Source organism: Passer montanus, unplaced genomic scaffold, assembly GCF_014805655.1.
Source record: "Passer montanus isolate IOZ18808 unplaced genomic scaffold, ASM1480565v1 scaffold8, whole genome shotgun sequence".
Taxonomy (NCBI): domain Eukaryota; kingdom Metazoa; phylum Chordata; class Aves; order Passeriformes; family Passeridae; genus Passer; species Passer montanus.
In genome coordinates, this window is record NW_024373256.1 from 14,117,631 (window position 1) to 14,130,569 (window position 12,939).

The 12,939-nt window shown below is 43.9% G+C and overlaps 1 protein-coding gene across 2 annotated transcripts in view; it reads right to left on the bottom strand.

The window, feature by feature from the left end:
* ADCY9 (adenylate cyclase 9) overlaps positions 1-12,939 on the bottom strand; it is an 83,013-nt gene that overhangs the window by 35,030 nt on the left and 35,044 nt on the right. For both annotated transcript variants that reach the window (XM_039731991.1, XM_039731990.1), the window contains exon 2: positions 3,340-3,512. In XM_039731991.1, coding sequence (XP_039587925.1) covers positions 3,340-3,512 — 173 coding nt within the window. The remainder of the gene's footprint in view (positions 1-3,339; positions 3,513-12,939) is intronic.

The following is a 12,939-nucleotide window of genomic DNA, read 5'->3' on the forward strand; positions in this document are numbered from 1 at the left end:
ACCAAGCAATCATTAAAACATTTTTACAACAGCTTATGATTCCCTGTCAAGTGAGGCATGTCATAAAAGATGATAGGGAAGATAAACTGATACCAAAACCACTTAAGCAGGGTAGAGTGTTTTCATTCAAAAACCCACCTGCTATTACAGATTTACTCAGAGGTTTTACCCTCTGTGTTCACCATTTCAGTAATGTAAACACATCTTATTGACATTCAAACTGCAACAAGGTTTGCAGTTAAATGAACTACAGATACACCAGAGGAGGAAATACAAGTCCTTTCATGGATCAATTACTGTTGCATTCTCCCTCCTGACTTTCCTTTACAGATCTTGTCCCCTAGAACATCCCTTCAAGCCCAAAATGTGAAAGTCATCCTTTGCATCCAATATAGCCACTTATTCCCTTTAAAATAAAAATATTTCAACTCGCCTGTAATTTTGCCTCTCCTACTTAAGTCTCTTTTGCAGAGCTGGAGTCATCTCCTCCTACACTGACACCATTTACAGCTTTGTATTTAAAACAGTCGGCATGTAAGTCATGATTCTTTTGCAAATTATTATCTCCAGACCCTACCAGCAAGCTGAAGGCTTTAAAAAAACCCTCACGAAAAATCCAAAAGCTGTAAAAAAGAAACCCACTCCTTTTCAAAAATTGTGCATGATCTCTGATCAAACTGCAGTCATACCTTGTGGGGGTTTTTTAACATACATACATACTTAAAGTAAAAGAGAGGAAATTTAAATTCAATACAATGAAGAAATTTTTTACAATGGGAGTGGTGAAACACTGGCACAGGTTTGCCCAGTGAGGTGGTGCCTGCCCCATCCCTGGAATTGTCCAAGGCCAGGCTGGATGGGGTTTGGAGCAACCTGGGACAGTGGAAGGTGTCCCTTCCACGGCATGGAAAAGCAGATGGGCTTTAAGGTCCTTCCAAACCATGCCATGATGCTGTGATTGTGCCCAGCAGAGAGAAGGCTGCTGCACATTACCCTCAAGAGCATGCTGTGGAGTCAGGAATCCCAGACCTGGCTGTGCTGGGAGAGGCAGGGATGCTCCACACTGCTGTGCTGCCACGACAGCCACAGAACAGGTGAAGGCAGTGCTCACACAGCCACAGGGAAACCTGGGCTTGGGCTCCTCCAGAACTCCCTGCAGAGCACGGGGCAAGGCAGGCTCAAGAATCACAGCTGTGAGGCCACTTAGGACATCCCTGGCCAGAGCTGCAGTGCTGAGGGTGCTGAGTAAAAGCAGGCACCTCCAGACACCAACTCTGCAGCAGCTGGAGCACAACAGGGTAGCCAAGGCACAGTCTGGGCTGGCATTGTCTGAGATGCTTTTCTGAGCAGCTTCTTTTAGTTTCTCCTTCTCACACTCACAGTCATGCTGGTACTTTTGCACTTTACAGACTTTCACTCAGCAATGAAACATCTCAAGGGCCAGGAGCTGGACTCTGACGATCCTTGTGAATCCCTTCCACTCAGGATATTCTAAATAGCAATTCACACCCAGCAATAGTCCTAGAGCAGAAAATCAGGGACAAAGCGTGGTGGGGCAGCAGCACATTCCACATCACACCCCAGCTGCTCAGGAAGAGTGGTGCAGCTGTACCTGCCCTTGTGCAAGGTAAATCACCCCACATTTCAGAAAACACATAACAGAGCTGATCCTCAACCACAGACCTCATTTTGCACCTAATTTTATCAAGAACCAGCCCAAGTTTGTACATAACAATGTTACCAAGCCCAGCTGCAGGGGGATCAGTCCCACCCTTCACTGCAGGTTCAGTCCTCAGTCACAGCCTCCTCTGCTGTCTGACATGCCAAGGCATCCTCACTGTCTCTCAGAACAGCAGCCACAGCTTCACTGCTTGGCTTCATCCCTCCTCTGTCCCTTCTGCTCCACACAGGCAGCTCAGCAATCCTGCTCCACTTGGCACATTCCTCTTCCTTCACTGCTTGAAGTGAAGGAGTTTCTGTCACTGCCACACCTGGACCTCTGCACAACCACAGCCTGGGCAGCACTCACACATTTATCTGTACAGCTCCCCCCAGCCCTAAGATGTATTTTTCTGCCTTATTTGCCATTGCTTTCACTGAAAGGCAAGAAGGAGCTGGAAAGCTGGTGCCAGTAGGATGCCAAATATATTCTTTCTTACCCAGGAAAAGGAATAGCAACATATCACCAGTAACTTGGATGCTGTCAAACATCCAAGTTACTCAGTGCACATTCTGGGGAGGGATAAAGATGGCTACAGCTCCCTTCTCTGGTTAAACAGGCCTGGCCTGCTCTCTAAGGAGCTCACTCAACTTTGGACCCTCTCTTTGGGTCAGCCCTCCAGCTGATTTCACCTGTAATCCAGGGTTTTTCTTCAAATCCTAAAACTGGGAGCAGAGGCAGGGTAAAGGTGCCCTACTCATGCTCTCCTAATCCAGAAAAAATGAGAAGCAGTAAAAATGAAGTAGCATGAAAATTATCCCCACATCAACTCTGTCAGCTGAGTCTCAAACCTGAGTTGAGGAGACTGACCACACTGAAGTGCAAGGACAGGGACCTGCAGATGGCCACCCCTAGCTCTGACATTTGTGCCCACCTCAGGCAGCTCAGGAGAAGGAATTCTTAGCACAAATGAAAAGAGAGAATAGACATCTGTTGTTTGGGAAATCTGTTCTGAGATGGAAGATGGAGAGTAACAGCAAAGCTCTGAAGCAATACACATTGTTTCACAGATTTCCTTGTCAAGAGATCTTGTGAGAGGTGTGAACATAACAAAGTGTCATCGTTCCTCCAAGCTGAATCCATACAAATCATTGCCCTCAGCTCCAGATATAGGTTTCTAGAGCAAGTAGATAAACCAATCTCCCAACCCACCAGAGCATTTTCTCCCATCACAAAAACAATCCAATTATCTTTTGTGGGGTTCAATACTCATGGAAAGGCTCACAGGTACATGACCTTCACGACAGAGGAACGGCAGAAGCAGCAAAAGCAGAAAATCCCAGAAGTTGCAGTAGCTGCATAAATCATATCCTTTCCCCCCCTATAAAATCCAGACCATTGAAAAAGCATCACTGACCTCTCAATCCCAAAATACAAATAGGAATATTTATTTGAAACCACCTTTGAGAAGTGCTCACCTTATTTTAGGGATTGTTTGCCAAGTGGGGAGCGAGGCATTTGACTTGGTAAATTTTTCCTCCCTCAAACTCTGTTCTGTCACTCTATGTACACACATCCATACATATGTAAATATGCAAAGCAGTGCATAAACAAGCCCATAAGGTTTCCCCAGCCCTGCTTTGAGATCTGTGCTGCTGGGCTTTGAGAGGACAACTCACCTTGGGCTTTTCCACCTGTTTGGCTGTCTTGGTCAGGTCGCTGGAGTTCTCGGCCGACGACGTCCCCGGCGTCCTGGCTCCGTCTGCAGACTCCAGGCCAGGAAGCAACGCTTGAGAACAGCTGCACTGGGGCTCCTTCACCTTCTGACCTGAGATCAGATAGGTCTTTAAACCTACAGGAAATAGAAATGACCAGTCAGAACCACAGACAGGCAGAGAGAACACTCCTTTGGGCTTCTCAGACACAGTGACTACCAAGGCACTGCCAAGGCTCGGGAACAGAGCACGCAAAAAGACAGTGGCTGGGAAAAACGACCAGGAATACAAATATGTTCTGTGCAAAGTGGTGGCAAAAAGGGTTCCCCAAATCTGCTGTTCCAGACACAGGAGGTGACTCCGGCACACAGCAACATGTACTCTCTTTATTCCATTCTCACTCATGTTCTTCTGAAAAACACAGCTAAGACCTTATGTATTTGCTTCTAAGTCGTAATTTGAGCTTTCACTTTAACTCTTTACTTCTGGAAAGGATCTGCAGCCTGGTTTTCACTGATATCTGTATTAATATTCGACTTCTGAAAAAGCAGCATGTACCCCTTCACTTGCCAGAGAGATGTCGTGAACATTACTTAGTGCTGGTAGCACATTGAGAAAGGAAATGGCATTTAAGTGCTAGAAATTCTGATGGGTTTTCATAGTTAGTGCAGACTTCACATTTTTAAAGAACAAAATCAATCTCCCTCTCTCGCACGTACACCCACACACGCCCTCTGCAACTGGTGTATGAATTGAAGCATAATTGGAAAGCAGATCCAATATTAAAGGCCAGGCTGGTAAATAGCAGGTTGTATCAAGCTGAGCTGTATCAAAAACCTGTTCAAAAAATGAAAGATCGGAATTTCATTTAACATAGCACTTCTTTTACATCCTTGAACTTTGCGCTCTGGTGTTCCGGGCTATTTCTAGACACAAAGCCTGAGAAGGAGCTCTCAATCACAGCTTGCTGAATTCACAGGAGTTCATTTCATTGCCACTGGATGGGCCATGTCCTGCTCAGCACCGAGGGGCACCAGTGTCCCCCAAAATGAGTGGAGGACACCGGTGTGCAGAGGGGCAAAGCGCTCGTTTTTCTGTGGTGCCAGAGCCCACATTTCCAGGGAATGCTGCCCCAAACCCTCCCTGCCCCAGGCTCCTGGGATGGCTGCTGGGTCCCACCTGGGTCAGCTCTGCATCCCCTCCCTAACCCTGAGACTTGGCTCCCAGAGCAGCCAGACACGGCTGTCACAGCCATCGACCCATCCAACTGGCTCCGTGCACAGGGTGAGCGCTGCAAATAAATGTGTCAAGTTGCAGCCTGAGGAAGGGGCAGGTTCCTGCTCCCTCTGATAAGGTCACTCTCTCAAAACCTCCTTCACAGACAGAAAATCATATTCCATAAACCTTGCTTTAGGTCTGTCATACACAACACAGACTGTGCGTGGCCAAAACCTTTCCAATAAAAATAATTCAGGCACATTAAGAGCAAATGTGCAGTTTCTCTCTTTATTCCACTCGCAGCTTCAGCTCCTGAACATGACAAGCAGCACAGGAAGGCACATCCCTACCCACCATGTCCCCCTGGGGCTCCAAAGCTGCTGGGAAAGCTGTGCTGCTCCAAACCCGGGCGCACTTGCTGCCATCTCGAGATGCTACGCCACAGCCAATCTTTATTTTTATATCATTTATAGCTGCGCTCAGATTTTATTTGGCAGTGCTGCTTAATAAAATCCTGACTGCTGCTGGCTTCCAGATGTCGGGCTCTCTCCTTCAGACTTCTGCTGATGGGGGCTGTTGTTTGAGGAATTCACCACAATCAGTTCACAATTATATGTTTACTGTTGTAAAGGCTGGAGCATTAACTGACTACTCCTATTTTTAAAAGCTACCTTAAAGCAACAGCAGTAATTTCTCTACTCCTATTATTCCTCCAATTTTTTTCCTACACAAACATCTTTTCTTTGTTTATTGTACTTTTGAAAAGGCACTTTTTATGTCTTACTGTGCTGTGCAGGAAAATTATTTTGTCAATCTTGTTGCATGCAGTAAAATTATCTCCAGTTTGAGCTCCACACTGAGGAAAAGGGGGAAAGGCTACAACACCAGACACTGCAAATGGATTTGGGAAAGCAAAATCCAGCCTTGCCCCAGCCTGAAACATCAGCTCCTTGGCCCCATCCCTCACCTTGTCCTCTCCATCCCTGGCAAACTCACCAGCCCACAGCAGCCACTCTGTTCTCCAAGCTTTAAAGGTGGCCAAAATGCCTGGTTGTTGGCACCAAGGACTCTAAAAATCTCTTTATTCCCTCCTCGTGCTCCCCAGCCCCAGCACATCCCTGCATAAGGAGTGTTACTCCAAAGGGGTAATTTGAATTGGGACACAGAAAAACCAATATCCTGCATGTGTTCTGCATGGAGCCAACAAGAGAGCTAGGAGGAGAGAAAGGTTATTTTTGTAAAGGTTTGGAAAAGGAGAGGTGCAAAAACCTTTCATCTTTACAAAACTTTACTAACGTAGCCTAGCTAATGCTTTGTTTGTTATTAAATCCTTATGATGGAAAAACTCCATTTGCTTCAGGGGTCCTTGGAACTCTGTGACACTTCACAAAGCACCTCCTAGGCTGAGTCTGAGACATTTTGTACAAAAAAGGGTCATTAGTTGAGTGGAACTGTACTGGTGTAACTAAAATGCATCATTTGAGAACAGTGTTCTTCCTCCTTTGACATTTCCAGGGAATTAGTACAACCAACACTGTCATTTTCCACACAAGCATTCAGGGAGTGAAAAACATCCACACCAGCACGTTTAAATCAATTAAGTAACATGACAATAAGGAATGAATAAATAGAGGAGCTGCTATTTTATGTGAAAATGCAATTTTTGGTCTGTGTTGCTGCGCAACGAAGTAACTCAAGACATGGCAATGCAGAAAATGATATGAGGTGCTTGTAGTGCTATTTATAAAGGCCAAGATCAATCTTGTACTCACTTCCTTCCCTGAAATTTATCCAAAATAAATGCTGAAGCACAACCTCAAAGTGCCTGATAGCAAATCTGTCCTCTGGCAAGTTTTAACCTGCAATTCTGCTTTTTCCAGAGGTGGTTCTTGGAAGCAAAGACAGGGAACAGGCTGCAACAACCCCAATAAACCAACTTAACACGGTAATGTTTTCTGCCCTGAGAAAAAAAATGAGCTCTCTCGTGTTTCTCTGAGGAACACAAACCATTCCTTTCACTGCTCTTCAAGGTCTGAGATCCTGCAAGCATTATAAAGAATAACAGCTCCTGCACACTGAGCCAAAACACTCATTTCTTGAAGTCATCTACTTTGAATATTGACATGGCAGTGTTTGCAAAGCGTATTTTTGACAAAATAATAACAGATGAGATCTTCATAGAACGACTGTGGGTTTCTTAGTCCTACTACTGTGGAATTTTAGAAGCATTAGTGAGTCTCTGTACTCGGCTCCTTCCTTCAGATCGCCTTTCTTTGATCCCTGGCATTTCTCTTATAAAACCAGAAAACCCACCCCAACCACTAAAACCCACTCCTAATAACAACAAAAAAATCACATGCATGTGCTCACACACAAACTCTTTCCCGTCTGCACAAAACCAAAGAGGAGTTATTATAAATAAGGCTGTGTGTAAACATCCCAGGCCTCCCCCAGGTTGTGGTGGCGTGAGAAAAGGCGGTGGCTGCGGGCAGAGGGGATCCAGGAGCTCCCTCCTGCCATCCCCAAGGAGCCCTGAGCATTCCCTGAGGAGGGATCCCCATCCCCAGCAGGGCCTGCAGAGGAAAAGCATCCCAGGTAATCTGTGGGAAGTTACTGGGCAGGAAGGAACAGGGAAAGGGAGAGGAAAGATGTTCTGATCCTTCCTTAATTCAGTCATTTATTCCTTCCTTTCAGCTCATTTACCCTCACGACTTCAGGTCAGAAGTTGCTCTTATTCCAATCTAATCTAATTTTTACATTAGGAGAGGACATCCCTCCATGCATCTGTTTAGGACAAGATGTCTTTTCCTACAGGAAATGAGGGATTAACACAAATACTGATAAGAAATTCTTGGACAAAATATTCAAGTTTCAATTTTTGATGCTTCAACTGTTTGGAACTGAAACTTTTTACCCCTTGTTGATAGCACACAGGAAAATTTCTTTCTCTGGCAAACATTTTTACACTTCTCATGTCTCTGTATAAGGAAATTCAAATTCTTTTGAAACCCTTCTCAGCACTGATTTGAAGAGACACTAAAAAACAATGACAACATTTCAGTCACAGCCTTAAGGATTCATTTAATCAAAATATCCCTGCTCCTCCCTCCATGGATCACTTCACCTTTTTAGCTGCAGTGTGGGTTGTTTAACAGGTGAGCATCCTTTTCTGATTAAATGCCTGCCAGTACACAGCCCTCTGTGCTATTTTATTACATCAATATTCCTTATATCGACGTAATAAAATCCAAATTGTATTGACTACAGCCCCTTTGACCAAACAGCTTTATATTAATGCTGCTCTTTCACTGTTTCATTTTCCAACATTTCCTTTGCAGTTTCCATGCTTTAACCATTTAATCATATCTCAGGTCTGAGCTCCTTTCTGAACTGATGGGTAACTCATTTCTGGGTTCTGCTTCTCTGTAATCCATCAGCTTTTTGCTTTCTCTTTTTAGAAAAACAACAAAAAGTTTTCTCCATGCCTTTTAAAGACATCTTTGCACTTTAACAAAAACCTGGGAGTGAAAATACTGATATTCAGGCACTGCAACTCTAGGGAAAGGAAACACAGACCTATGGTGAGGTTTCCTCACACAATAAAAGGTGTTGCTACACAATTTCATTAGACTGACTTGCTCTGCAAAATAAATTATTAACTGTGATTTCTGGAATGTAACATGACTGGCAAATAGTAACTAAAAAAATCCCACCAATGTATTTCCTTCTAATTGCAGTCTTTTTTGGGCATCTGACTTTTCTGTGCTGGTTGGTTTGGTTTTTTTCCCTTATCAAAGCTCAAATGATTTTTCAGGCACTAACCTAATGTCCATGCATGAAATAACACAGCACAATCACCAGCCCAGGAGCTTCAGTATCCTTTGGGTCCAAGCTGCTGCTGAATCTAAAGATGATTTCCAGCAGCAAATATTCTCCCTCATTCTTAAAGTTCAACAGTTGCCAAACCTGTATATATTTACGTACTATATATATAGTAGTCATTATATTTTATGTCTTTATTATATATATATGTAATTATTTTATTATATATTTTATCGTTCTATTTCTCTAAAGTATTCCGGTTCTTTCCTAAGGCTATTTTTTGAAACTTGTTTCTAGTTCTATTTCTCTCTCAACAATGTCTATCTTACTCTATAGCATTTCTCAGTCAACATTTCTAATCTCAAAGTTTACACATAAATGCAAACTATGTGAGCCTTCTGTCAAGATTTAAAAATTTTCTAGGAATTTATTTCCCACACACAAACAATTAATGAAGACCTTTATGTTAATTCTTATAACCCCATAAAATGCTTACCATTTCCTACTCCTCCTGCCCAATGGGGTGTGTGTAACATCACACACAGCAGTTCACTGAACACTTCCAGATCAAATGCACCCTAAAGACCCCACATCATCACATCCATTCTTGAAAAACAGTTGGGGAAGCAACAGTAAAGGTAAACACAATGCATCTGACTGCTCTGATGAAGGCTGTGCAGAATGACATGGAAAAAAAATTCATAAGTTGGTTTTTTTTTTCTATTTTAAAGCCCTAAAAATATCCCTAAGTGAATTCCAGCTTTTTATCTGCAGATATTTCAGCGATGAAGCTGGAATCCAGAATCACACCACTGTCTTTTATACAGCAGGCTTTGTGTCGCTCACACTGCACAAAAGGACACTGAATGACTCTATAAAAAATTGAATTTATTTCCCCCAACCTGCAAAGCAATGAAGTGAGTCCCTCCCTCTAAGCCACAGAAACCACTTCCAGCTCAGTGCAACAAAAGCATGTAACCCAAAACACTCGGATTCCAAACAAGCCTACCTGGAAAAGCACTTTGAATGTATGGAGCAACATTTCCTGTGGCTAAAATGAGAAAGAGAATTTCTGAGCCAACTTGCTATCTTAGGTCTCTGGAAAGCAGAAACAACGATAATAAGAAACAGAACTTTATAGACTGGAAAGACAAAAGAAACTCAAAAAAGCCAAAGCCCCAAACCTATCCTCATAATCTCCAAGGAAGAGCTGCAAGAGCCAGAGAAACCAGAGGCATCTTCTGCATTATGGTAAACTGCTGTTTTCCTTATGCCCCCTTTCTTTAGCAAAGTACTTATTTTTGATCTTTTGATCCTCTAACAGACAATAGTGGGTTTGGAAAATGCTGATAAACAACACATGTGTAATTTTGGTATTCAACATCTGCCAGTTTTAAGTGGGGAACTCTGGACCCAAACCCACAATTTACATTTATAGCTAAGCTGCAGAAAGGAAGTTGCAGGCTGGTAATCCATCCTTGTTCAGTCTCTTTTATCTTCTTCTCACCTGGGTGAGATAAAATAACCCAGCCAAAGGAAAAACACAGCAGAAAAAGGCCTGGGCAAACCCAGCACAGACATGCAGCTCAAACACACCGGTCCAGCTGCCACTGCTGGCTCAGGAATATATATATATGTATTTATTTAAACTCTCCTGGCAAGTGAAAGGCAGGCTGAAGAGAGACTGATCCCTGCACTGGGCTTTATGACTGCCCTTATTTACGTTCAGCTCCCCCAGCTCTGCTGGTGCCCAAGTGCCTCTGACCACGGCCTGAGAGTGAACAGCAGATGAGCCCATTCTCTGCAGTGACTCTGGGGTTTTAACTCCTTTTTTCACCTCAGTACAGCTCACAGCTTGTCACCTTAATAGCAGAGAAAAGCAGGTTTAAGGAAAGGTAACCTGGGATTCTGCAGTCTTGCCAAGGGCAAGGGAAGCTTGAAGTCCAGCAAATTTACTAACAGGCTGCAGAGATTCTGTCCTAAGGGTTCCTCACAAAACCTAGGAGATATATCGTGTTTCTACATTTAAAGCTTGAAAGAGGCCCTAATTCCAGCTCTAGGATATTGGGGATTAACTGGTAAAAATACTGTCTGGCTTTTAGTGACACTGCTCAGTCATCCTGTAAACTCTCCTGCAGTCTGGGTCACAAAAACAAATTCCATGATGCAATGCCACGCCTGAAAAGGCATCTGCTATTATTTTATTGACATTATTTTTCACATTCATTGACAATCCCTTTGCCCTCTGTGTTAATTTTAACACCTAAAAAGGAATAAGCATGCTAAGAGAACCAGAAATGTTTGAACAATGCAGGTGGCCAAGGCACAAGTCACCCAAGTGCGTGAGGGCATGGCACTTGCAGGGGGTTCCAAATTCAAAAATTATTCTATTCCCCCCACAAAATACTTTTTCTGGAAACAGAAATGATAATGAATTAGAGCTGAATCTAATAAAGACACAGCCCATTCAGAATGCATCATTTGCTTCACTGCTGGTTGGGAATGAGGTGCCAGTGCAGAGGTGGAAGAGCAGCAGCAAGGAGCAGCAGGGATGGAGATGGAGAGCCTGAGCCCCAGTGAGTGTCCAGCCCCTGTCCAGCACTGCCCAGCTCCCTGCACCCTGGGAGCTGGGGGATGGAGAGCTCCATCCTGTGCCTGTGGCTGCAGTGATGTAAAGCAGGTGGAAATACACTTCAGACACACAACATGCCTGTTTGGGCAGGCTCAGGATGCTGGGCTTCAAGGAAAATTATAAGGTCACAGCACTGTGAAGTCTTTTGAAGACATTACAGAGAGGCTTTTTCTTCCAGCTTCTTGCTCAGGATGCAAATGTGGGTTTGGAGTTTTGTCTCCCCCCTCATCATTGACAGGAGGGTACCTCAGAGCCCAAAACCAGATGGCCAAGGCCATAACCAACCCCAAGAGCCCCACAATGTCAAACACAGGGCACAGATCAGCCCCTGGAGCTCTTCCCTAACACAAATCCATTACACACATCCCTGTCCATACCTGATATTCCTGCTGCATGGCAACAGCATGGAAGCCAGCAGGATGACAGAGGAAGCCCTTGGGAAAAGCTTTCTGTATGGCCTCTTCAATCCAAGCTTTTGGGCAGGATCTCTCTAGGTTTCCCTGGTGAATTTGCACACGTGGAAAGTTCTGACATTCTACATCGCCCAAAGAGTGCAGCAATCCTTTGGGATATGTCGAATATACTTTTCAAAACTTCCTTTTATTATAAACAAAAAAGCATTTCCAACCTAAAACTACTGTGGGAGGGAAACAAGCAATCTTACCACAGCACAGGAGATATCTCCAAGGCAAGGACTTCAAACAGTCTATTTAAACAGCAGCGTTATAAACCAGAGATCTATAGACAGATAAGGATTTCTCAACAAAAATTCCACTGCTCTAGACAGGACAATTATACAAAGCCACAAACATCCCAGAAAGACATCATATATATTACATTTTCTTCCCACACAGTAGCTGGCATACCTCAGGAACTATGGATGGCTGCACCAGCCTCTTCTACACACAGGCAGAACTAAAAAGAAGTAAAAGAGAGGCTCTAGGTACAAGTTTTCTTAGCTGCAGGCTCTCAAGAATGGAAAATTATTCATTTTAAACTAAAAAGGCGAGGCCACAGTGAAAGCAGTTAGAAGCTTATTAGAAATCCCACCCAGGAAAATTCCACTTGGGACCAGAGGATGCCACCTATCTTTTTGATTGATATTTTAGAATTAATGAATAACAAACGTGCAGGATGGAAGAGAGGACTCCAATAAAAAACAATAGTCTGATGCAACTGGAGCCTGCTTGGCCCATGGTAACCGAGTGAGCTATTGTGGCTCCCTGGACTAACACTTTTTAATAGAATCCAGATTCAATTTAAACAAGACTTCAGCAGCCTGTTTTGTTACACTGCTGCAATCTCTTTGTGTTGACAGGACTACGATCAGGCAAATTCTTTCCCTCTTGCATAATGCAGGTAGCTGGATGTGACATGCTTAATCAGCGTTTTTAGGGAGCAGGGCAAGCCCACAGGCTGGCAGTGCCCTCGTGCTCCAGGGGTTCAGAGGGAAGTAAAACCCAAATCAGCTAAAATCCCTGTGCAAAGCTGGTGGGCTCTGCATGGGGAACACAAGTACCTTCCATCTTGTTACCCTGAAGAACAATTCGTTAGCTTGATTAGCCTTAAGACATACTCAGAGAACATAAAAGATTTGCCCTTAAGGGATCAAATTAAAAGAAGTAAATCTGCATATCTTAGATAATTCCTACATTTTAAAAAGGGGTTTTTTTTTAAAGTTGTGTATGTCTGTGTATCAGTGCTCCAAGCAAAGAAAAAGGGTATCTGGGGTCCCCAGCACAGGAAGGACCTGTGGGGAGTGAGTCCTGAGGAGGTCACCGAGGTGATCACAGGGATGGAGCAGCTCTGCTTTGAGGAAAGCCTGGGGGAATTGAGATTGTTCAGCCTGGAGAAGAGAACCTTTGGGGTGACCTAACTGTGGCCTTCCAGGA